The sequence below is a fragment of the Sus scrofa genome, chromosome 13 (assembly GCF_054392235.1).
Source record: "Sus scrofa isolate SSC_HxYL_T2T_F1_AM1 chromosome 13, Sscrofa_HxYL_maternal_Yorkshire_Landrace_v2.0, whole genome shotgun sequence".
In the NCBI taxonomy this organism is placed as follows: Eukaryota; Metazoa; Chordata; class Mammalia; order Artiodactyla; family Suidae; genus Sus; species Sus scrofa.
The window spans coordinates 54,792,187-54,815,791 of NC_139395.1; the positions used below are offsets into that span (position 1 = coordinate 54,792,187).

The following is a 23,605-nucleotide window of genomic DNA, read 5'->3' on the forward strand; positions in this document are numbered from 1 at the left end:
CCCTGTCAGTTCCAGCAAGACCTCTGAGGTTAACTGAGTGTTTGCGGAGGGGATAATGATTTTCCCCTTTTAAGGCCGTGCCCTTTGGGTTTTATTCCCTCAGTCACATGTAACCACATTTCAGAAATCATGGTTGTGGTCTCTTTTTCTTGTATCAAAAGTCACATTGTCCTTGATATATTTAGGAAAATCAGCAAAGGGAAGGACTACGTATTTACTATGCTCTACCCCTCGTTTCTCAAGGTTACACGTGGTGATAATTTATGCCCAGACTCTCTCTGGAGGAATGTGTAAGCTGCTAAGAGGGGCTGCTTCTAAGAGTTCCCTTGTGCAGCGGGTTAAGGATCTGGAGCTGTCACTGCAGTGGCCTGGATTGCTGCTGTGGCACGGGTTTGATCCCTGGTCCAGAAAGTTCCACACACCACAGGTGTGGCCAAAAAAAAGAGAGAGGGAGGGGCTGCTTCGAAGACAGGTAACCAGGGCTGGGGGCATGGGCCAGCGTTCCTTGTCACTGCTTATTCCTTGGTACTGCTTGCAGACTTTAACCCTGTTCATGTACTACTTGGACAAAGAAACAATGTAAGGAAAGACAAAGCAAAGGAAACCCAAATGGTCACCTTGGGTGTAGGTAAAACGTGCCTTTCTGCTGGACTCCTCTGCAAGGCTTCACTTGCAGAGAGATAACAGACTCCTCCAGTCCCTCCCAGCCAGCTCGACCTTTGTCCCACCAGATCCCCCAAAGAGCCCAAAGAGTGGTTTTGGTGACACACACACAGTGTGGTGAATCTTACAGTAGGGCTATTGGCATATGTGAGGGTGGGGTGGGGGCACAGCCCAGGCTCTGGGATGGCCTGAGCCAAAGCCCAGAAGGAGAGAGTGCTTGGGGCCTGCGGGGAAGGGGCAGTCTTGCTGAGCTAAAGTGCATGGTGGGACCAAGGTAAGACTGACATGATAGGCCAGGGAATAGGGATCTTCATGGGCATCCAGATGTCCTGGGTTCTCTCCAGGTGGTGACAGGAGCTTCTGAAGGATTTAAAAGCAGGGGATGGGGATTGGGAGGGGAGGGCTGTGGTCAGATCAGAACCTCAAAGGATGACACAGGTGGTTACTAGGCTGGCCGGGTTGGGGGACTATTTGGAGGCTAGGAGACCAGTGGGAATGGCCTTCATCCTTCACGCCTTTGAGATGCCATGGTTGTGTGACCTCAGTCAGGAAAAGTAGCTCACTGCCCAAATCATGGGGTCCGATTGGGGCCTTGGTGTTCTTGGTGTGTCTGGTCATTTCCTGTGGAACAGGACACCATCAAGAAAACCGAAAGTCAATGTTCTTCCTCCTGTGGCCTCTCTCGGCTTGTTGAGCAGTGACAGCTGGTGGGGCTCTAGCTCAGGGTAAGAAGGCCATCCCTTTGCACTGCAAAAGCCCCCGGTTTCCTTTTGAGCAATTCAGGAGAGGTATGAGCCCAGGAGGAAGAACAGAAGACATCTTTCCCAGTTTGGCTCAAGGTGGATTAGATTCAAGGTGAAATTGTGAAAGCAGTTGGACCAGTCTTGTTTCCCAAGCACAAGGAACAGTTCTTGCTTTATTGAGAGGCAAGAAATGGTTAATAAAATGGTGCCTTGTATTTAGGTACGACTGGCCTTTTTTTTCTTCTTTGAAGAGATGGATTTTTTGCTGTTGGTGAAGGCCCTTGAAGACTGAAGTTTAAATTCAACTGGAAAGTGGTCGCTGACATCCAGGGCCTATAAAGAAAAAAGAGAGATAAGTTGGGGAATTAGGAGACACTCTGACGAACAGATTCAGGCTCCAGGAGGCCCAGGATGAAATGCCTCAAGTCAACCAGCAGAACACACTCAGAGCATCATTCTGGACCAGTTCCATCAGAAACTGAGACAAATCCTCAAGTCAGGGAATCATTGGCTTTGAAACTCAAGGTCAAATGGCCTAATGTGTCTCCAGTGGTGGCCTGAATGCCCCTGGGTGACACCACCCCATCTTCCCCAGATGGTGACACAGAAAGACAAAATGACAGCCGTACCTTCTCTTCAGTCAACCTGTAAGCTTTCTGGAAGTCAAAGATGCTGTTTGAGCCAGGAACAACAGAGCTGACAATCTCTTGGCCTCGAAGCACAATCCTGGGAAAGGAGAGGGAAAATAGTCACTTTAATCCACTCTGTTGGTTGCTGAGGTCGAACCAGGATTCCTGCTTGAGATCTGGAATGGACTGAACAGCCATTTCACAGGGTGTTCAAAAGTCCAGCCCTGGTTTTAGCTTGTGTTGGGGCTCAGGGCAGGCCACCCAAAAATATGCCACAAAATACGCCACATTGATTATTTTGGCATATTGATTATATTGAAGTAAAGTTACTTAAGGTTCCTTAAGAAACAGCCAAGGCAGGAGGGACGCTCTGCCCTTCCTTTCCAGCTCCCTGAAAGCAGGAAATAATCTCCCCTCTGAAAGGTGCACCCCTGTGTTCGGAGGTAGAAGAAAGGGCAGACACCCTTATCACCCGAGATAGGGCATTGGGGCTGAGAAGACTTTGCAGACAAACCTTGTTACTTCAGTTGACTATCTCGAGCCCAAATTCTATTTAGAGTCTTCACTAATTGAGCACTCCAAACCTGAGTTTCTTTGTCCTTTCATTTCCTCACAAATTCATTGCTTCTGTCCAAAAAGTATAAAAGACCCCTTCCTGCTTTGGCCACTTAGGTCCCATTTCTATGAGACCTCGTGCACAAGTTTTTTTTGTCTCTCTTTTTTTTTTTAGGGCCACACTTGGGGCATATTGAATTTCCCAGGCTAGGGGGTCCAATCAGAGCTAGAGCTGCTGGCCTACCCCACAGCCACGTGGGATCTGAGCCATGTCTGTGCCCCACAGCTCACGGCAACACCAGATCCTTAACCCACTGAGCGAGGCCAGGGATTGAACCTACGTCCTTATGGATACTAGTCAGGTTGTTTACGCTGAGCCATGACGGGAACTCCCATACAAATTAAGCTTTGTTTCTTTTTTTCCTGTTAATCGGTCTTGTGTCAATTTTATTGTTAGTCCAGCCACAAGAACTCAAGAGGGGTTAAGGGGGAAGTTTCCCCCTCCCCGTCAAAGGCCCTCAGGACAGTCCCTAGGACTGGGAAACAGGACCAGCCCTGCCTCAACCTGTGGGCACCAGGACAGTGTCCACAGTGTGGGCAGGGAGCCTGGGCAGTGGAAGAGACATGACTATGACAGCACATAACAACAGTTCACTGAACATGGTGTTCCTTTTGCAGTTATTTTCACTTTTCCTGATTCAACTGTGGAGAAAGGTTCTGGCTTATCTTTAATGGCTCCCTAAGCTTCTGTATAAACCAAGAGAGAGCTTTCTGTAAACAAGAGAATTAAGGCACAATTTAACATTGTTCGGTTTTTCACTGGGCTTCTTTTTACCATTTTTTTTATGGCAAATTACACTGTTTTCTTGCCTTAGTATATGAACTTTCATTTAGAAATGAATTTATTTCAGTAAGAAATGAATGGATTTCAAGATGAACATAGAGAAAAACCATAGTGCAGTTGTTTTGCAGCAATGACAAAAAACTGGGACCACAGTGTTTAAATGAGTTTGGGAAACAGACTTTAATGTATCCCAGGTGTGGTGATGCAGTTAAGGTCTACATGGCCTCATCCGACTGGATAAAGAATGAGAAGATGTGTCAAACTGCCAGCTCATGACTGTCCACAGAATTTCCCTGACTCCAGCCAGCTGACTTGGTTTCCTTTGTTTGCCACCTGGTTAGATTTGAACTTAACGCTATTTTCATGTTTGGGCGAAGCCATCTTGAAGCCATCCTTTCAGATCCAGAGAGCCAGGCACAGCACAGTTAAGGCTCCCCTAGCTCCGACATCTGCTAGTTCTGTGTGCAGGTGTGTCTGCTGACCACGCTCAGCTCCCAGGATTACTCCATTGCCCAAGCAGCTCTGGGCATTTCAGCATGTCCACCTGTGCTCAGAATGTGGAAGGTGTTCAGTAAATATTTGCACACAGAACAAAGATTGGAATTGAGGCCCTTTCATCTTACTCCCCTTATGTGCCATTTTGCATACCACAGAAGATATATGCTATTAGGGGAAAGAGAAAATTGAGAGCAGCGAAACAAGCGAAACAAGAAATTATTTTAAATTATTTTAAAAGCACATTGCAGCAGTTCCTACTGTGGCACAGTCAGTGAACAATTCCACTGCAGCTGCTCAGGTGGCTGGGGAGGCATTGGTTTGATTCCTGGTCCAGTGCAGTGGGTTAATGATCCAGTGTTGCCACAGCTGTGGTGTAGGTTGCAGCTGTGACTCCAATGGATTCAGTCCCTGGACCAGGAACTTCCATATGCAGCGGGTCAGCCATATAATTAAAAAAGCCACATTTTAATCCTGTTGTGCTTTGGCAGAGAATTGCATAAAACAAGGTTTCCTTGAGTAAACACCTTTTTAAACCTATTTCCTCACCTCTCCTAATCCATCTTCCCTGTCATTCATTGTTCTGCTCTATTCCTTTCAGTTGCCTCCCTCTCCTTTGAAAGGAAATAAAGAATGGAGCCACAGGAAGTTCCCTTGGTGGTACAGTGGGTTAAGGATCCTGAGTTGCTGCAGCTGTGGTGTAGGCTGCAACTGCAGTATGAATGCAACCCCTGGCCTACATGCCATGGGCGCAGCCAAAATAACGAATGGGACCAGAGAATGGACTTGACCTGCCCAAGTCCACACAGTTGGCATGAGCAAGTGGGTGAGTGGCTCTCTCCAGTCAGCTGTGCTGCAGCCCCTCAAAATGGGAGAAGGGGGCAGGTGCCCAGGAAGCTGAGTCTTCTGTAACCTCCCACCTTGGTCCTGCTCTCCCCAGGGACAGGGCTCTTTCCACTCTGGGGAGCTGGCGTGATGATGTCTGCAAAGGACACACCAGCCCTGAAAGCTCCAAGAGGAACAGAGGCCATGGGATGGAACTGAAAATCAGAACTCAAAACTAGAGAAATGAGAACTGTCCTCTTTTGCAGGTGGCAGTCTCGTGCATGCTCAGCGGTAGGCTGACCTCGGGAAACAGAAGCCACTTGTGGGACCAGGGCTCCGGGGAATTCCCTGCATGTGGTGTCTGCTGTGGATGTGCAGATTACGAACCTTTTCATGCTTCAGGTACCTCCCACCTCCCTCCTGACTTAAGGAGCAAAATTGAAAGCTGATTGAAAATCCCCAGGGAAACTTTATAAATATCCAGAGAATGCTATTATTTAAATGTAAATGTTTGCATTTAGAAATGTGTAGCAAAAGCATTAGAAGTGTAAATTTCCTTGCACTAACTGGTCTCATTTTTAGACTTTTACCCTGATGAAATCTCAAAATGCATGTATAGGATGTTCATTTCATTTCATTTTAATTATTAATTTTTTTCGCTTTTTAGGGCCGCACTTGCGGCATGTGGAGGTTCCCAGGCTAGGGGTCTAATGGGAGCTAGGGATGCTGGCCTACACCACAGACTACAGCTCATGGCAACACCAGATCCTTAACCCACTGAGTGAGGCCAGGGATCAAACCTGCAACCTCATGGTTCCTAGTCGGATTCGTTTCTGCTGCGCTGCAACGGGAACTCCAAGATGTTCATTTTAACAATCTTTTAATAGCAAACTTTTGATAATAACCCAATGCCCAGTGATAGGGGATTGAGTGAATAAATTGTGGTATGTCTTTGAGATGGAATAATTAACAGCCAGTGAACATTTTGAACACTTAGCATATACCAGACATTGCGCTAGAAGATTTATATATGTTACTTAGTCTTCATCATATATTCCTGAGTGAGGCACTACTACAGTCTTCATTTTATGGGGACACAGAGTGTTTAAGCCTCTTGGGTCCACCATATTAAGTGGCAGAGCCAGAATTTGAACCCAGGCCTGTCTGACATCAAAGCCCGTACTTGCCACTGCTAAGCTATATGGCCATGCGGTTTGTATGCTGCACAGAGTACCCAGTGGAGAGTCCTAAAGTCTAGTTGGCTCCACCCTCCCAGCCATGAGCTTCACCTGCTCAGAGGGGGCTGCCTTTTCCAATGAGCACCAAGCGCCATGTGGGCTAGCAGTGGTCTGGCAGATGCCCCCTACCTGTCATAGGCACAGTTTGTGCTCTTCTTGACTGTGGTGTCTTCTTGGTCCTTGATCAGCCAAATGAACATGGGGTCAGTCCTTAGGCGGATGTTCTTCCAGGCCTTCTTGGGGACATAGCTGCAGCCAGCATTGAAGTCACCCATGAAAATGAAATTCTGAAATACAAGATTTGAAACTGTAGGCAATGTTGTCTAATGCTTTCACTCAGGACTGGTAGCAATGACTCCATCTCCCAGTGGAGCCAGTAAACGATCAGTTATGTTACTGGCTAAATCGTGTCCCCCCCAGACTCATATGTTCTAACCCCTGGTACCTCAGAATGTGACTATGTTTGCAGATGGCCTTTAAAGAACAAATTCAGGTAAAATGAGATTATGTGGCCAGGCCCTGATCCGATCTGACTCATGTCCTCATAGAAAGAGATTAGGACATAGCAAGACACAGAGGGAAGACCAAGGAGAAGGGCCTCAGAAGCACCGAACCCTGTTGCTACCTTGGTCTTGGACATCTAGCCTCCATACAGTGAGGATAGAAATTTCTGCTGTTTAAGCCACCCAGTCTTTGGTACTTTGTTATGGCAGCCCTCACAAATGAATACAGGGTCTCAGTTTCTTTTTGCTTTTTAAAAGACGAGGCCCAGAGTTTAAAATGGGGTCACAGGTCTGATGAGTGTTGGACAGGCAAGTATGACAAGGAGGGTATTTTTAATGGGAAGTAGGATGTTTGCTGCAGCTGCTCCCTTCTGTTCTTAGTCACCAGGTCGCTCTAAGTTGGCCCGCCGATTTAGGATTTAGGCGGGGATGAAAGAATCCAGCTCAGTTATTCCCTCACATCTCTTGGCTTCAACTACTGTAGGGTATAAGCATATGAATGAATCAATGCCTTTTGTTTCCAGACAACAGAAATGAAAGGGGTGGTGTATTGCCAGCTTTAGCACTGCTCTCAAAACTTTCCTATTGTTCTGAAGTTGGAAACTTACTCCCATGGAAATATTGTCTGCTGAGGAAGTAAAAAGAGCCTTGAGGGGAGGGGGGCATAGAGTGAGCTGTCCACCTCTGGCCTCAGGCCACCATCAGAACCATTCCAGCCTGGAAGTGCCCCCCACCCCACCCGCAGAGCCCTTGGAACAGAATTTTACTATTCCTAAATCCAGAGGAAACGCAGATTTCCTTGTGTGTGCTATTGTTTGGTGCCATTGCTGACTTTGGAGTTTTCTTCAAAAACACTTTATTCTGATCCTGGGTATCATGGTTTTCCCTGAGATGGATGGGCACAGTTGAAGACAGGATGTCATCCTTAACCTGTGTGTCCACCAGCTTCTATTAATATAGGCATAATTTACTGAGCTTTCACTGTGTGCAGGCTCAGCATGAAATGTTTTATAAAGCTTGAGTCTCACAATAAACCCTAGGAGGTAGAAGAGACCTTTGACCCTTCTGGAAACAGGATAGAGGGATAAAGTGACCTGCCCTAGGCTACTCACCTTGGAGGTTCTAGTGGTGAAGTTGGGAATTGAATCCCAGTCAGCCTCACTGAAGGCCTCTCAGCAGTTTCCCCTCTTGCTCACTTTTCTGCCATCGATGCCTCCCCCGACCCAGTGCCTAGCACTTAACAAATGCTTAGTAAATTCTTGCTGAATGAAGGGAATTTACAGTTTTTAGGAATGAATGAGTTTTTCTCTTGCTCTGTCTTTTACAAATAAGTGATGAAATATACCTATCATGCCCCAGCTCTGTGTCCACACTTGGCTGGGGCAGAGCTGAGGAGGAGGAGGATCACTGGAATCACATCTCAGAAGGAGAAAAGAAGAATGAGGAAGAGCCCTCTGGAGCACTTCCACTTTGGCCAAGAGCTTTCATAGACCCTCACAGCCACAGAGGGGGGCATCCCTGTTTTCCAGATGAGGAAATAATTGAGGCCAAGAGGAATGGTGGGTGTATTCTTATTCTTTGGGAAACCACCTCCCTCTTCCATCTTATTCCATGAGGTGGGGGTGGAGCTGACACAGACTTAACCAGTCAGAGCATCTCAACCACCTGATCACAGTGTTTGGTTCAGGGTTGGACATGTGACCCAATCAGAGCCAATGAGACTCAATCGCAGGATGTTTGTTGCATTATGGGAGAGAAGATTTGGCCCTTGCTCTGAAAGTTGCTGGTGGCTAGCTTGCCATGGCAAGGATGGAGCCAGCCTGAGAATGGAACCCACCCAGAGGAAAGGAGAGCCAGCAGATGGGGAGAGGGAGAGGGAGAGGGACCCTGATTACTTTGTAATCAAGCCCTAGATCCAGCTGTGCTTGGACCCATAAATTGTTCTTCCTTTACATGAGCCAGTTTGAGATTCTGTCCCTTGCATCTTAAGGACTCCTGATTTCCTTGTGTCTCACTGTTGTAAGTTGCAAAGTGAGAATGATTAAAGCAGTTCTCTCATCAAGCTCTTGGGAGAATTAAATAAACTTGTCTGTGTACCACCTCAGCATGGTGCCTGGAACCAGCTAATCATTCTCTCAGTGAATGCTGGCAGCCAGCGTTAGTTATGAATTCCCAAGACACACTCGGGCAGATTTAGCAAAAAGGTTACTTAGGGCCTTGGAAAGGCCTCAAAAGAGGCTCTGATGTGGTGGTGGTCTGCCCAGGACCTGCCCCCTCCCCCTCCCAGAGTCACTCATCCCTCTCAGGGACCAGACTCTGCTCCTGATAGACAGGCATTCAACAGACAAAGAGGGTCATCACCTCGGCCTCCCAGCGGCGTTTCACATCCAGATAGACATCGACCAGCTCATCAATCTCTTTAACGGATGTCTCAGGGGTGGTGTGCAGGGGGATGATCACGAAGTCCTTAACCGCTGAAGAACAGGAAAGAGGTGGAGGTCACGCATTTCCTCCGTCCACAAGCACTGCTTTGGGAAATAGGCTGTCCGCCAAGAAGGTACAGCCTCTGTCATCTGGGGCCCCCCATTTCCAGAGGATCCAGCCAATGGCTCTGATTTGAATGCTCTTAGGGGCATTAGGCTGCTCTTGTCAGCACATGGAAACCTCTTTTCTCCCTCTCACCCTTCATGGCTAAGAGAAAGCTGGTAGACGGTGTTCCTCACTGGCATTGTGGGCGTTTTTACCTTCTCATTAAAAAAAAAAAAAAAAAAATCTGGGAGTTCCCATCGTGCCTCAGTGGTTAACAAATCTGACTAGGAACCATGAGGTTGCGGGTTCAATCCCTGGCCTTGCTCAGTGGGTTAAGGATCCGGCGTTGCCATGAGCTGTGGTGTAGGTCGCAGACGCGGCTCGGATCTGGTGTTGCTATGGCTGTGGCGTAGGCCGGTGGCTACATCTCTGATTATACCCCTAGCCTGGGAACCTCCATGTGCCACAGGAGCAGCCCTAGAAAAGGCAAAAAGACAAAAAAAAAAAAAAAAACTGTATTTTCTTTTTTTAAATTAATAAGCCTTTTGGTTTTTGTAATCAGGGAAAAAAAAAGCCTGACAAATTTATTTAAAAACTAAAGTGGCCTGTTGAGACATGTCTAAAAACCTCCCCCACCAGAAGGGACTGCAGAACCTGCGTGAGGGCATGAGCCTTGCCTACCTGCTAACAGCAGCTGTCGCCTGTGTTCCGAACGCCTCCTCCTGGGCTTTCCCTCGTCCTGTACCTGGGTCCCCACTTCCACGCAGGAGCTGGGGGCTCAAGTCCCCAGCGTGTCTCCAGGACCTCACCCTGGTCCAGCAGCCTGTCTCTTGCTCTCCGTCCCACTCTTCTCCCCTCCTCTCTCCTCTTGGGTCCCCCCAACACCCCAACTTCTTTCCCTCCTCTGAGCTTCCATGCTTACTCTGCCCTCCCTCTGGAATGCCCTTCTGCCAACTCTCTCTGACTGGCTTCTTCGGGTCCCATTGCCACCTCCAAGGGGCCATCCCCATCTAAGGTGGGCCCCTCATTCCACTATTAAGTGAACCCTGCTTACCGCCTTCATGGTCTGAAATTACCTGCTTGGCTCACTGGAACCTAAGCTCTGGGAAAGCAGATTTATCTGTCTTGTTCACCTTTTGGCTCTAGCACTTAGTGCTGTGCCAGGCACACTGGAGGTGATCAGAAATGTTCATTGATTGAATACATGGATGAATGAATGATTGAGAGAATAAATGAAGGAAATGAAAGATAGATGAGTGGCCAACTACTTCATCTTTACTCCCCAAGGGGACATAAAGATGGTTCCTGGTACAGGAGGGAAAACTCCAAACAAGGCACAATGTGGTGTCACACCCTGGGGGCGGGATGGGGACGGTGGAGGGGGAGTAGGGAGGGGTGGAGGCTCCAGACAGACTCATTTGTTTGTTTGTCTAGCAAGTCACCAAGGCTGAGGACTCTCTCAGAGAAGAAATAATCCTTTAGTAGGGAGGGCCTCCCTGCTCTGCCCAGAGTCAGCTAAATGTGAATCGTGTGCGTGATTATTGAATGTTCTCTCACTGAGGCATTTCTTGTCCTCAATAGCCCCACCTCCTTCTCATTTTTTTTTTTTTTTTCCTTTTTAGGGCCACACCAGTGGCATATAGAAGTTCCCAGGGTTAGGGGTCGAATGGAGCTGCAGCGACTGGTCTACTCCACAGCCACAGCAACATGGGATATGAGCTATATCTGTGACCTACACCACACCTCATGGCAATGCCAGATCCTGGACTACTGTCAGGGATCGAACCTGCATCCTCATAGATACTAGTTGGATCTGTTTCTGCTGTGCCACAATGGGAACTCCCTTGTTTCTTTGTTTTTCTCCTGGGAATTTTCCACCATTCTCCCATGTTTGTTTTCCTGACATACTCTGCCCCTGAGCTACTTAACCCTCTGCAGAAATAGTTAACTTCATAGTTCAAGATGTTAATATTTGTGTAGTATAGATATCGGTATTCATACATATAGCTCTACTGTATTTGTTTGGTCATTATCTGTCTCCCCTGCCACAGGATAACTTCACAAGGCTGGGGACCTTGTCTGCCTTGTTCAGCCCAGAACAGAGCCTGGCATGTAGTGGGTACTGAAAAAAATATTTGATGCTATATAGTTCCAATCTACAAACCAAATTAATTCTTGACTTCCCATTGAGTGTTGCATGGTGGTTAAAAGTGTGGGCTCCCATGATGACAGCTTGTGTCACAGCCCTGGCTTGTCCACTTCAGTAGCTGCTGGGTAATCTTGGATAAATGACTCCACCTATTTGAACTTCTGTTTCCTCTGATGTAAAAAGATAATCCTAGTTCCTACCTTGTAGGGTGTTGTAGAGATTACAGGAAACTGGCACTAATCAGGGATCAATAACTGCTATGACTAATGTAAGTACTGTTGTTGTCAGAGCTCAGGGTGCAGTCATGTGGATTTCCTCTCTACCCGCAGCCCATGGAGGGGATTGCTCTGTGGTTACCCGAGGGAGAGTGCAGCTCTAGATTGGGAGTTCATTTTTACCGGCGGTCACTTGGATTTTTTTTTTCCCTTTTTTTTTTTTTCTTAATTTTTCTTCTTTGGCCACACCCACAGCATATGGAAGTTTCTGGGCCAGGGGTTGAATCCAAGCTGAAGCTATGACCTACACTGTGGCTGTGGCAGCACCAGATCCTTAACCCACTGCACCAGCCAGGGGATAGAACCCACACTGCTGCAGAGACAACACTGGATTCTTAACCCTCTGTGCCACAGCAGGAACTCCCATCACCCAGGTTTTTTAAACGAAGGAATAGCTGTACTTCATTGGGACTAAAGGATTTTTTTTTTTTTTTTTTTTTTTTTTTTTTTTTTTTTGCTTTTTAGGGCCACACCCACGGCATATGGAAGTTCTCAGGCTAAGGTTCCAATCGGAGCTACAACTGCCAGCCTGTGCCACAGCCACAGCAACGCAGGATCCGAGCCTCATCTGCAACCTACACCACAGCTCACAGCAACACCTGATCCTTAACCCACTGAACGAGGCCAGGGATCAAACCTGCAACCTCATGGTTCCTAGTAAGATTCATTTCCACTGCACCACAGTGGGAATTCCGGGACTAAGGGATTTTTAAAAATAATTTCCATCAGCCTAAATGTTCCAAAGTGAGTAAAGTTAACACTGATTCCAGAAAGTGGTTCTAGGCTGGGGAAGTCTTGAGTTGTGGCATTCAGAGAAGCTGGCTTGGTGTCATCCAACGATACCACATGTTCTGCATTCAAGTGAATGTAGAACATTAGAAATTCTTAATGGTCGTCTCAAGCCTAGTGCCTCCCGGAAGATGTGGCATAAACCCTGGGATCCCAGCTCACCCTCAGGGCTGCTGCCTATTCATGGGATCCCTGGGGAGATCATGGGTGAGAGGGGTCTGTGGGTCTCACCAGTGTAGGGTGACTGGAACCAGACCACAAAGGGTTCCCTGGAAAATACATCTGCGTCTCCAGACTGATAGTCATGGTAGAGATAGCTTTTCTTCACAGACACTAGCTTTTCCCTAGAAGAGAAAAAAAAAAAAAAAAGAGGAAGTCCTCCTACATGAATTGACTATTATCTTCTTACTTCTTTCAAGAAGCAGAGGGGTAGGTTCCCACAGCTTTGTTGGCCTTCCGTGCAGGCTCAAGAGCTGAGAGGGACTTTTGCCTGAGAACAGGCTCATTCAGCTCTTCTCAAGGGTCATGACCCTCTGGGAGCTGAGGATCTGAGCAGTACTACCTTAAATTTGAGATTTAAACAAATTATTAGGGGCAGAAATTATTAGTAGGAAGAAAATGAAAATATGAAGTCCCAGTGCAGCCACGTTGGGCAACTCAGGTTTCCATCCCCAGCCCTGAAGATAAAGAACTCTGACCAAGTGGTCAGTGAGCCCATCAACAAATTAGATTTGAAGAGCTAATACTTTACATTAGCAGTTGGCAGCAATTACTTTGATCAATATTGAAAATTGGTTCGAGGTCCAAATTTGGTTTTGAAGAAAAGATGCATATTTTGTTTCCGTAGTCATAACCGATAAGCGAATCATGTTCCACGAAGCAAAATCTATACTTACTTGTAGAGAAAGGCATACTGTTCTTTATATGTGTTTCTTCCAAGCCGAGAACTAATCACATAGTTATATGTTACGCTTCTTCTTGAATTTCTAGAAAATGTAAAGATTTTACCTTGCTAAAGAAGAAACATTGCTCTACCGCATAGGTTCCCCTCCCTCCAGTCTGCCTCCGTGTCTGCGATGGCATCATGTAGAAGGGCCACTGTTCATCATAACCCTTGAGTCTCTTAAGAAGGGCCACCATCGACTGGGAATGTGACATCTGCCAGCTTCTTTACAGCCATTATTTCTTGTTCTTATAAGGTGGGTCCTGTTGCTACCCCATTTTTACTGTTTGCAAGTACAAAGCTGACATTTGAACTCAGATCCTACTCACCCCCAAATCCACCTGCTTTGGCCTGCACCTGTGCAACCGTAGAAGATTCAGGTCATGGTCAGCCCCATTCTGGGGCTGGCCTGGGCTGTGCCTTATACTTCCTGGTGGAGTAAACATCACCACCCTGTTTATGCACCACTCCCGAGCATTTATCATATGCAGGATTCATAGTAACAGTTTTGTTGAACATTCTGTCTTGCTCTGAAAACCTCCCGGCGTTTTCTCATAAGTCCTGGAACTGATTCCAAAACAGCTATTGTTTCTGTCCTGGGGGCTGAGGATATAGCCATGAAATCCCATTGATCCTACCCCTCACCTTTATCAGAGAAGCTTGACTCTCAGCTGTGTTTGCCAAACCTGCTGATAACCCTGCCCCAGGTGGAGCCTGGCGTGGTTTTAGTCCATCATCCCATGAGAAGATCTGGGACATGTCTAAGCAGTGGCATATTCTCACAATCAGTTGGGAGAAGTAAGAGGAGGTCTTTAGGGGCCAACTTAGATGCTATAGAAATTCCTGGGAATGCATATGCTAAGGTAGATCTGGCCATGGGGCTCCTGGATTGCAGACAGTGGCTTCTCCTGGGCTTCCAGTTTGGGAAGGCTGGCCCTGTTCTGAATCTAGTGCCTGCCAAGTGCTGGATTGGCAAACTGTTTGCATGACTCAGTTGTGAGGTGGCCAAGGCCCTTCCTGGTTTACAGGCAATTAGGAGACAAACAGGCCTGGCTCTGCCTGGAGTCCAGGGCACAGACTAGGGAGGTTGGAGGTAACTGAGACCACTGGGGATGGGAGGACCAATTGCAAGCAGTGGGTTCTTCTACCTACAATTCTGAACTTGCTTTTTTCTCTATATTGCAACCATCTTTCCATGCTGGAATATTTAGCTCTAACCTATTCTGTAGTAAATTTTAATGGCTACATAGTATTCCGGCCTGTAGGCCTATCATGATTTCATATTTGCATTCAATCTTTTCTTTGTAATAGTACTTCTCAGCTCAATCTCTAGTCTGTTTCTTTCTTTTCTCTCTGTCCTGACTTGTCACCTGTTTCCTTCTTTTGCTTTATCATATTAAAACTAGTTGATTGGAAGTACTCAGGGTCACAGTTAATAAAGTTGGAAGGCTGGGCAGTGTTGGCCACATGACCTGGTGGTCTGGGCCAGTGCTGACTCTCAGACTAGTTTCAGTTCCCAGGGGACTTTCAGATACCCTTGCACTTGGCTTTGAGCCAGCAGAGGGTCCAGGAGCCCCGGCTTTACCCATTCAGCTTCTCCATCAGCGTGGGACAGATCATGTTGTTGCTGTCCTTGATTTCCATCAGGAGTATGATGTCGCAGCGTTTGATGACCTGTATCGAAAGAATTTTTAGGGGTATGAGGCCATTTACTACAAATAATGAAACCTTTTATTGGGCATTTACTATGTTTTAAGTATCCACTGGGTGCTTTGTTAAATTAATTAACCTGAAGTTCCTGTCATGGCTCAGTGGTTAACGAATCTGACTAGGAACCATGAGGTTGCCGGTTCAGTCCCTGGCTTTCCTTGCTCAGTGGGTTAAGAATCTGGTGTCGCCGTGAGCTGTGGTGTAGGTTGCAGAAGCTCAGATCTGGCATTGCTGTGGCTCTGGCATAGGCTGGTGGCTACAGCTCCAATTAGATCCCTAGCCTGGGACCCTCCATATGCTACACGTGTGGCCCTAGAAAAGACAAAGAAAAATTAACTTATCTGAAATAAATGACAGATTCCCTGAGGAGAGTACTATTATTATGTCCATTTTATTTATTTATTTATTTATTTATTTATTTATTTATTTATTTATCTATTTTTGCTCTTTAGGGCCTCACCTACTGCATATGGAGTTTCCCAGGCTAGGGCTCTAGTCGGAGATGTAGCCCCCGGCCTGTGCCACAGCCACAACAATGGCAGATCTGAGCCAAGTCTGCAACTTTCGCCACAGCTCACAGCAATGTCAGATCCTTAACCCACTGAGCGGGGCCAGGGATCGAACCTGAAACCTTATGGTTCCTAGTCAGATTCGTTTCCGCAGCACCATGACGGGATCTCCCATTATGTCCATTTTAAAGACAAGGAGGCTGAAGCTCTGGTAAAATTAAGATACTGTCCAAAGTCACCCAGCTAGAAAGTGACCAAGGCAGAATGTGAACCTGAGCAACCCAAGTCTAGAGCCTGAGGTCATGACCCCTGCATGCCCTACCTCTTGGCTTTGCTTGAATAATTACAATAAAAAAATAATAAATATTTATACAACACAACAATGAGAGGAAAGATTATGTATACATGTATGTGTAACTCGGTCCCCATGCTGTGCAGTGGAAAAAAAATTAATTAATTAATTAATTAAATAAATATTTATAAAGCCCTTAAGAAGTGAAAAATACCATGCTGGTCACTGCAGAAACAAAGCAGTATAATTATTATAATAATAATTGTAAGAGCTAATATTTATTATGAGCCTACACTGAGCCTCCCCAACCCTACGAGACAACTATGATTTTTAGCCCATTAAACATAGGAGGAAAGCAAACTCAGAGTGACTGAGTGGCTACTTTAAGGTAACATGGCCACTACAGGTGGTAGAGTCAGGATCTGAACTCAAGTCTGCGTGACTGCAAAGCCCACCATGCTTAACTGTTAAAATACAGTCCTGCCCTCAAAGACTCACTGTTGGTAAGAGAGACAAATGGAAAGAACTAGTCACAATGAGAAGCAAATTAAATTTGTGCTAAATAAAAATAAAAGCTGTAAAAATACTGAGGAATAATTATGCCTGCCGAGAGGATGAGGGAAGGCTCCAAGGGAGGAAGTGGTTGAACAGGCAAAGTGGGAAGGAACTCAGTGGATAAAGTATGCAGGAGAGGCCCCTTCAGAATGAGCACTAACCTGCAGATCAGGGCACAGGCCAAGCTGACGCCCTTGGAGACCACAGGGACTTTCCCGTGTATGGTCCTGGTGGACTGGAATTTGTCTGTCAAGGACAGGGCATTCCCAAGATTAATTCTGTCCTCTCACACAGCCTCCAAAGACATAGAACAGAGGGATTATGCCACTGGTCCAATTTCCAGAGCACATATATGTTATAGTTTCTGCTCCAGCAAGAGCAGGGCAGAGAGAGCCAGCATCACCAGCCTGTGCAGCCATTAAGAAGTGTGGGATGCGGAGTTCCCGTCGTGGTGCAGTGGTTAACGAATCCGACTAGGAACCATGAGGTTGCGGGTTCAATCCTTGCCCTTGCTCAGTGGGTTAACGATCCGGCGTTGCCGTGAGCTGTGGTGTAGGTTGCAGACGTGGCTCGGATCCCGAGTTGCTGTGGCTCTGGCGTAGGCCGGTGGCTACAGCTCCGACTGGAACCTCCATATGCCGCGGGAGCGGGGAACCTCCATATGCCGTGGGAGCGGCCCAAAGAAATAGCAAAAAGACAAATAAATAAATAAATAAAAGAAGTGTGGGATGCACCTGTGTGGTGACAGAGGAGGAGAGCTGTGTACAGTCAGGATCCATCCATCAATACACTTACAATTCATGGCATCAGCCTTGCGCGGTTCACCAGGGAGAGCTGGGTGCTGCTCACCCAGCCAGCTGGCTGATTTAGTCACTAATCATTGAGACCTATCTGGAAGGCATTTTAGAATATATATCAAAACCCTTAAAAAATGCATTAATCCTTTTGTCTGATTTTCCTACTCTGAGGAATGTCTTCCACTGTAAAAAGGTATCTATTGCTTCTTGGCACCTTGGTTTCCTCATCTATAAAGTGGCATAATGACAGTCCCTCACAGGGTTGCTGGTGGACAAATGGGTACTGAGAGCAGTGCTAGCCATAAAGGAGGCACATAATAAATATTATTGTTATTATTATTATTACTTGTACAGATCAAAGAGGAAGATGCATTGCAACAAAAAATTGGAAACAACCTAAGCATCCCCAAAGAGGAAAGCATTAAATGAAACATGTTGCAAACATAGCATAAGGCTTTATACAAGATTAAAAGTTGTGTTTTAGGAGTTCCCACTGTGGTGCAGCAGGATTGGTGGTGTCTTGAGGGCACTGGCATGCAGATTCGATCCTCAGCCCTGCGTAGTATGTTAAGGATCATTGTTGCCACAGCTGCAGCTTAGGTCATTAACTGTGGCTCAGATCTGATCCCTGACCAAGGAATTTCATATGCCAAGGGGCAGCCAAAAAAGAAAAAAAAAAGTTGTGTTTTAAAAGAATATTAACAACATGTGAAATACTTCTCATATAAAGGCAAAATACAAAACTGATGGTATAGGGTGTCTCCATGCTGCAAAATAGGTACAGATTTATGAATCTATTTTTGCATAGTTACCCAAATGCCAAACAACTGTTGTCTTTAAGTGATAGGATACTTCTTTATAAGTTGCTATATTTTCAAAATAGTCCATGATGACTAATTTAATAAAATTAATTTCTAAATTGTAAGTTTATAATTTTAAAATTATACCTCTAATTATTTTTAATAAGGTACTATTTTTTTTAAAGAATACTGGTTGATGAGGAATTGTGGGTGAGGAGGTGATGGCCAATATTAAGACATGACAAGTGTGATCACAGCTTATTTAATATAAATTAAATGAGTTGTCTTATATAAAGCACCTAATATAGAGCTTGACACAGCGTGGGCTTAGTGAAGGCATTATAAGTGCTACCTCTTATCCTCAACTCATTGTATTTTCCAGTAGCCCTGAGATGTGAATCAGCTTATGTAAGGTTCATCTTATTGAAAGGCCCTGGATGCTGGGAGTGAAGGGACGTCAGAGCTGGCTCACCTGGCTGCCAGATGGAACCTGAACCCAGGGCTCCAGGTGTTCCTACCAGAACATGGTGCCTCTGGGGTTTCTAAGGTCATAATACTCAGAGTCCTGGCAAAGATTTCAGCCCCAGCATGAAAAATAAATTAACCTGTAGGATAAAGAGAGTCAGGTGACTCCAGAGGGATGTGAGCAGAGTCACAAGACAGTGGCCATTTTATCCAAGGAAAGTCTTATCGAAGTTGAGAGAGAATTGGGAGTTGGGGAAAGGTTGATGGCTGGAGGGGAAGAGAAGGAGGAAGAGGGCAGAGGAGTAGGGAGAGAGAGGGCAGCTACCTTCATCCTAGGAACTAACCAGTTAAATTCCTCCTGAGTCTCTTAAAGTCTGAAAGCTGTAGAGAGTACGTAAGGGGTATCTAGTGACCCTTCTGACAGGAGACAGCGCTCACCTTCACGATGACATCCATGGCATTACAGTTTGCCTTCTTGGATTCCCCAAAGGACCTCACATTGAAGGAGCAGATCCTCAGGGCCAGGGAACTGTGGGTGGAGAGGAGGAGAAGCATCAGGGAGACCAGCAGCTGAGACATCCTGGGCTCCTCTGGCTTCAGGGTTTGGAGAGAGGACAGCAGTATCTGGAGAGTGAGCTCTGACTTGTGAAGCCTGCAGATAACAGGAATTACTGGATTCCCTGTTGCTGCTTTCACTTCTCTGAGGAACTGAAGATCATGGGTTTCATTCCCCAAGGAAATGAAGGAAATGAGCTAGTTTTTTAGGAGCCCTTGTTTTTGTCACTGTGGCAAGGAAACCGGTCAGTTTAATCTAGGCACCAATCTCTGCAAAGTCGCTCTTAACCCAGCCGGAAACCAGCTGTGACATCTAGTCAGCTCTCCTGCGGTCGCATGGCATGTACCTTTTCCTGAAAATTGATGAACTCGGAAATGGACCACCCTAGAGGGCAAGTGGGATGTGGAGTCTTCTGCTGCAGGGTGGAAGTGGGGAAATACGGGTGCAGCAGGAAATTTTGCCAAGTTTTCTACCATCACTGGGATTTGGCAGCTAGCTGTCCCTGGACACACCCAGATTCCAGCTCACCAACAACCCTGATGGGTGTAAGTGAGGTTAAGTCTAGTTTGAATTACATAATTTTTTAGGAAAGTTTTACTGCACACATTTTAACATGTCAAGTACTCACCATGTATGGCCAGGGAAAGCAATTCCTGGTTTGCTGGGATGGGTCAGTCAAATACCCTTGGACTTAAAGGACAAAGAGCAGTTAAGCTCCTGGAGGGATCCATGATTCAACTTGATATTATTCAATGTTTGCAAGACATATGTGGCCCTGAGAAAGGAAGGTTTTGTAAGAATTGTAGGGTTTCAGTCCAAGTAAAATGGCTTTTCGAGATGTGGTCAGGAAGATAGAAAGATCTGAAAAGCAAAAGAAATACAAAATCCAATCAAGTTATAAACCTAAGTAGGATTTGCACTTTGGCAAAGTGCAAGTTCTTTGGCAGAGAAAGTTCTTCTGTGAAGAGGGGAGGCAGCGAGAATATCTTGAAGTCAGTGTTGGGATCTCTGGACCACCCACTCTGGAAGTGATGGGCACGTGGTCATAGACACAGGGAAAAGCGTGCAAATATCACCAACCTACATCCAAGTCAGCATCCTGGCCAAAATCTCTGGCCAAGCAAGCCCAGACATTCTAAGGAGATAACCCCAAATAGCACATGGAAGGAAATAGGCTTCCTAAGCTCATGGAGATATGGATCTCCCTGTTGTCCATAGCTTGGGCCTTAAGCCTGGTTGAATCTGTGGTGAAAAGCTAGTAGTGATTGTCTTCCCTGGTGAGTGGGTGTCTTCTGACCAGAGGAAGATTTAGAATTAAGTGTGGCACACATTTTTTTTTGCGTCTTTTAAGAAGGAATTTGTGCAATGTGATATTTTATGACCTTGTAACATAGGAGAGATTTGGGCCTTTTAAATTTGTAATCTTGTAACTCAGAGACGTGCAATTGAGGAAATCCATTTAGATTTGTCATAAGTTGAAACCTTGCTAAATTTCTGTATAGTTGTAGAACATTTATAATACTTTTGGGTAAACAGTGTTTTATAAGTTTAATTTACTTAGGACTATTTAGTATTAAAAAGGGTGATTTTTTTTTTTTCTTAGTTCAGACAACTGAAGAACTTTACAAGGAAACAGGTATGATAAATATATAAAAGAAGTTTAAGGAGGAGTTACTGTCATGGCTCAGTGGTTAAGGAATCCGACTAGGAACCATGAGGTTGCAGGTGTGATCCCTGGCCTTGCTCAGTGGGTTAAGGAGCTGTGAGCTGTGGTATAGGCCACAGACATGGCTCAGATCTGGTGTTGCTGTGGCTGTGGTATAGGCCGGCAGCTACAGCTCCAATTAGACCCCTAGCCTGGGAACCTCCATATGCTGTGGGCACAGCCCTAGAAAAGGCAAAAAGACAAAAATAATAATAATAATAATAATAATAATAATAAAGAAGTTTAAGTTTAAGGAGTTCCTGGTGGCCTCATGGGTTAAGGATCCCGTTTTGTCACTACTGTGGGTTGAATTGCTGCTGTTTCGTGTGTTTGATCCCTGGCCCAGGAAGTTTTGCATGCCATGGGCATGGCCAAAAAAAAAAGTTTAAAATGTTTGTAAATTGGTCCTAATCCCTTAAAGGTAATTATTTAAGTTGGCTGGATGTAGGGTTGCCAGAGTTAGCAAATAAAAATACAAAGCATTAGGTAAATTTGAATTTCTTTGGGCTACTCCCACAGCATGCAGAAGTTCCTGGGCCAGAGTTTGAATCTGAGCCACAGCAGCAACCATGTGAGATCCCTAACCACTAGGCCATCAGGGAAATCCTGAGTTTTAGATAATTCAAATTTAGTTGGGTATCTTATCTGGAAGTATTTTATCTGGAAATCCTAGCCAGATTTACAAAAATATTAAAAAGTTTTATATAAGTTGAACTTAAAAGCATGACATTTTCTGAGGCAATTACCAGGGTCCTGGGAAAGGTTTTAATTCCCAGCATCAAAAATAACCTAACCTGGACTTCCTGTTGTGACTCAGTAGGTTAAAGACTTGACATAGTGTCTTTGAGGATACAGGTTTGATCCCTGGCCTCCCTCACTGGGTCAAGGATCCAGTGTTGCTGCAAGCTGTGGTGTAGGTTGCAGATGCACCTTGGATCCTTTGTGGCTGTGGTGTAGGCCCACAGCTGCAGCTCTGATTCGACCCCTAGTCAAGGAACTTCATATACTGCAGGTGCAGCTGAAGAAAGAAAGAGAGAGAGAGAGAGAGAAGGAAGAAAAAAAACCCTAACCTAAAAAAAACCCCAAAACCAAACCTAACATTTAAGATGAGAGTGTCAATTACTTTTTTGACTGTGTTACTTTGATAATTTGAATATTAATTTGAAAAATAAAGGAACCTCTGAATAGTGATTTCTGTACATGGAAACTGCCCTTGAGGACTTCAACAAAAATAACATGAACAGATGGAAGAGATTGACCCCATTCTGTAATTAGCACATTCATTGCATGGACATGGACTTAAAAAAAAATGTACTTGGATTCTGGAAGTAAAATCCTTAGAGTCAAACCTAACTGAATACAGCTAAGTGCAGGGGCTCCCCTGAGTGCTTGCTGTTTTATTTCACTCAGCACCTTGGCCCCAGATCCTTACTATGGTTCCCCCATTTTTCAGATGAGCATATGAGACTCATGCTCAAGGATACCCAGGTAGCCTGTGGCAGTGCTAGGATTCAGTCCCAGTCACTCTGACTCCAGACCAGCCTTCTCCTCAACCAAACCAGGCACATGCAAACCTCACTAGGAAACCTGCAAATCAGAGGTGGTAAGGCAATAAAAGAGAATTTCCACTTGTTACTGTACACACTTGGATATTGTTTGATTTTTTTTTTTTTTTACAGAAACGTGTACTCGTTTAGTAGTTAAAAAGAAAGATAAGGTGCCAAAAGCTTTTTATTCTTTTAAGCAGATTAAACAGTGTCCATGCCAACATGTCCTTCTGTGCCAACTTAGCCACATGTGGCTCCCACCCAGCCCCATGAGTCCCTGATAATGTGGAGGCGCTGGAATGACAAGGCTGGGCTGGTGGCCAGAGACAGCAGAAACCCTCCATTCTTCCTGTCAGGCTCCAGGGTTGGGAAGTGGAAGTTTGAGACCATCTCTTCTGGAAGCCTAGAGCCTAGAAGGAAAGCATATACTGGCCTGACCCACAATGAACACTCTGAGGCATCCTTCCTTCTGCCATTTAGTGGTGACAAATGATGTTTCCTGGGGCATGTACTTCAAAACACTAGTCAATAAGATGCTCCTGAAAAAAAAGGATGCATACATACACTCCTTCTTGGAGATTTTATTACACACTAGCAATATTAAATGTTCTGAAAAGTCCTGTTGTAAAGAAAGCTGCTCAACTATATTTTCCCTTTAGTATCTTGAGCAATGTCCACCTTAGGAAACACCGTCCTGGAGTTATTGTGACACAACAGGATCAAGGGCCTCTCTGCAGGACACAGGGTACATCTCTAGCCTGGCACAGTGGATTAAAGGATCTGGTGTTGCTGAGCTGCAGCATAGGTTGCAACTATGGCTTAGGTCTGATCCCTACCCCAGCAACTCCAAATGCCTCGGAGCAGCCAAAAAAGAAAGAGAAAAAAAAAAAAAAAGGAGACAATCAGATCCCCTCAAAGCCTTAAGGTCTAGTCCTTGTCAGTAAGCCCCTACTGAAGAGTCCTATGCATGTCATATGAGTGAGCAAGCATGAGGATCAGGAGTTGGGACGCATGGCCCTAGACACCATCTGCAGCCATGGCCATTCCACACGAGCTGGTGGGAGGGGAGTCAGTGGGGGAGAAAGGACACCTTGGAACTTGAGGAAGACAAGATGGGGATTCCAGGGGGAGTGAAAGTGCCACAGGGTAAGTTATCCAAAAGCAGCAAAAAGAAACAAGGGGCCCACAGGAGAGTTTCCACTGTTGGCAGGGGAAGAACCGCATCACTCAAAACAGGTATTTCCAGTGACCTGTGTCACTCCGTATCTAATAAGGACTGAGCCCCTGTTGTTGTGATGAATGGAGATCACTCTACTCATTAAGTTTCACAATCAGCTTGGGGTTTGGGGCAGAGAAGTTGCATTTATTTAATTGTGAGAGAGCTCCCCTTTGTATGACAGGTTTCCAGCTAATGAAGCGCGCTCTAGTTTTGACCCCACACTGCATCTTCCACACGGGGCTGTGTCAGAAGCACCTCAGTCAGGTTGCT

At 45.7% G+C, this 23,605-nt stretch overlaps 2 protein-coding genes across 4 annotated transcripts in view; one reads left to right on the forward strand and one right to left on the reverse strand.

Moving 5' to 3' along the window:
* ABHD6 (abhydrolase domain containing 6, acylglycerol lipase) overlaps nucleotides 1-23,605 on the forward strand; it is a 104,690-nt gene that overhangs the window by 6,267 nt on the left and 74,818 nt on the right. For 2 of the 3 annotated variants that reach the window (XM_084988772.1, XM_084988769.1), the window contains exon 2: nucleotides 5,021-5,156. Coding sequence is in view for 1 of the 3 variants with exons in the window: in XM_084988769.1 (XP_084844895.1) it covers nucleotides 5,021-5,156 (136 nt within the window). In the remaining 2 variants the exon portion in view is untranslated. Of the gene's footprint in view, nucleotides 1-5,020; nucleotides 5,157-7,854; nucleotides 8,055-13,279; nucleotides 13,437-23,605 lie in introns of all 3 variants that reach the window. The other variant, XM_084988773.1, reaches the window with a different exon arrangement.
* Nucleotides 1,551-19,018, reverse strand: DNASE1L3 (deoxyribonuclease 1L3). Its single transcript, XM_021069068.2, has 8 exons — nucleotides 18,747-19,018; nucleotides 14,766-14,854; nucleotides 13,134-13,223; nucleotides 12,469-12,581; nucleotides 8,857-8,969; nucleotides 6,122-6,279; nucleotides 2,036-2,132; nucleotides 1,551-1,739 (listed from the first exon to the last, which is right to left on the reverse strand). The coding sequence occupies exons 1-8, from the start codon at nucleotides 18,885-18,887 to the stop codon at nucleotides 1,623-1,625; spliced, it is 918 nt and encodes a 305-aa protein (XP_020924727.1). The 5' UTR covers nucleotides 18,888-19,018; the 3' UTR covers nucleotides 1,551-1,622.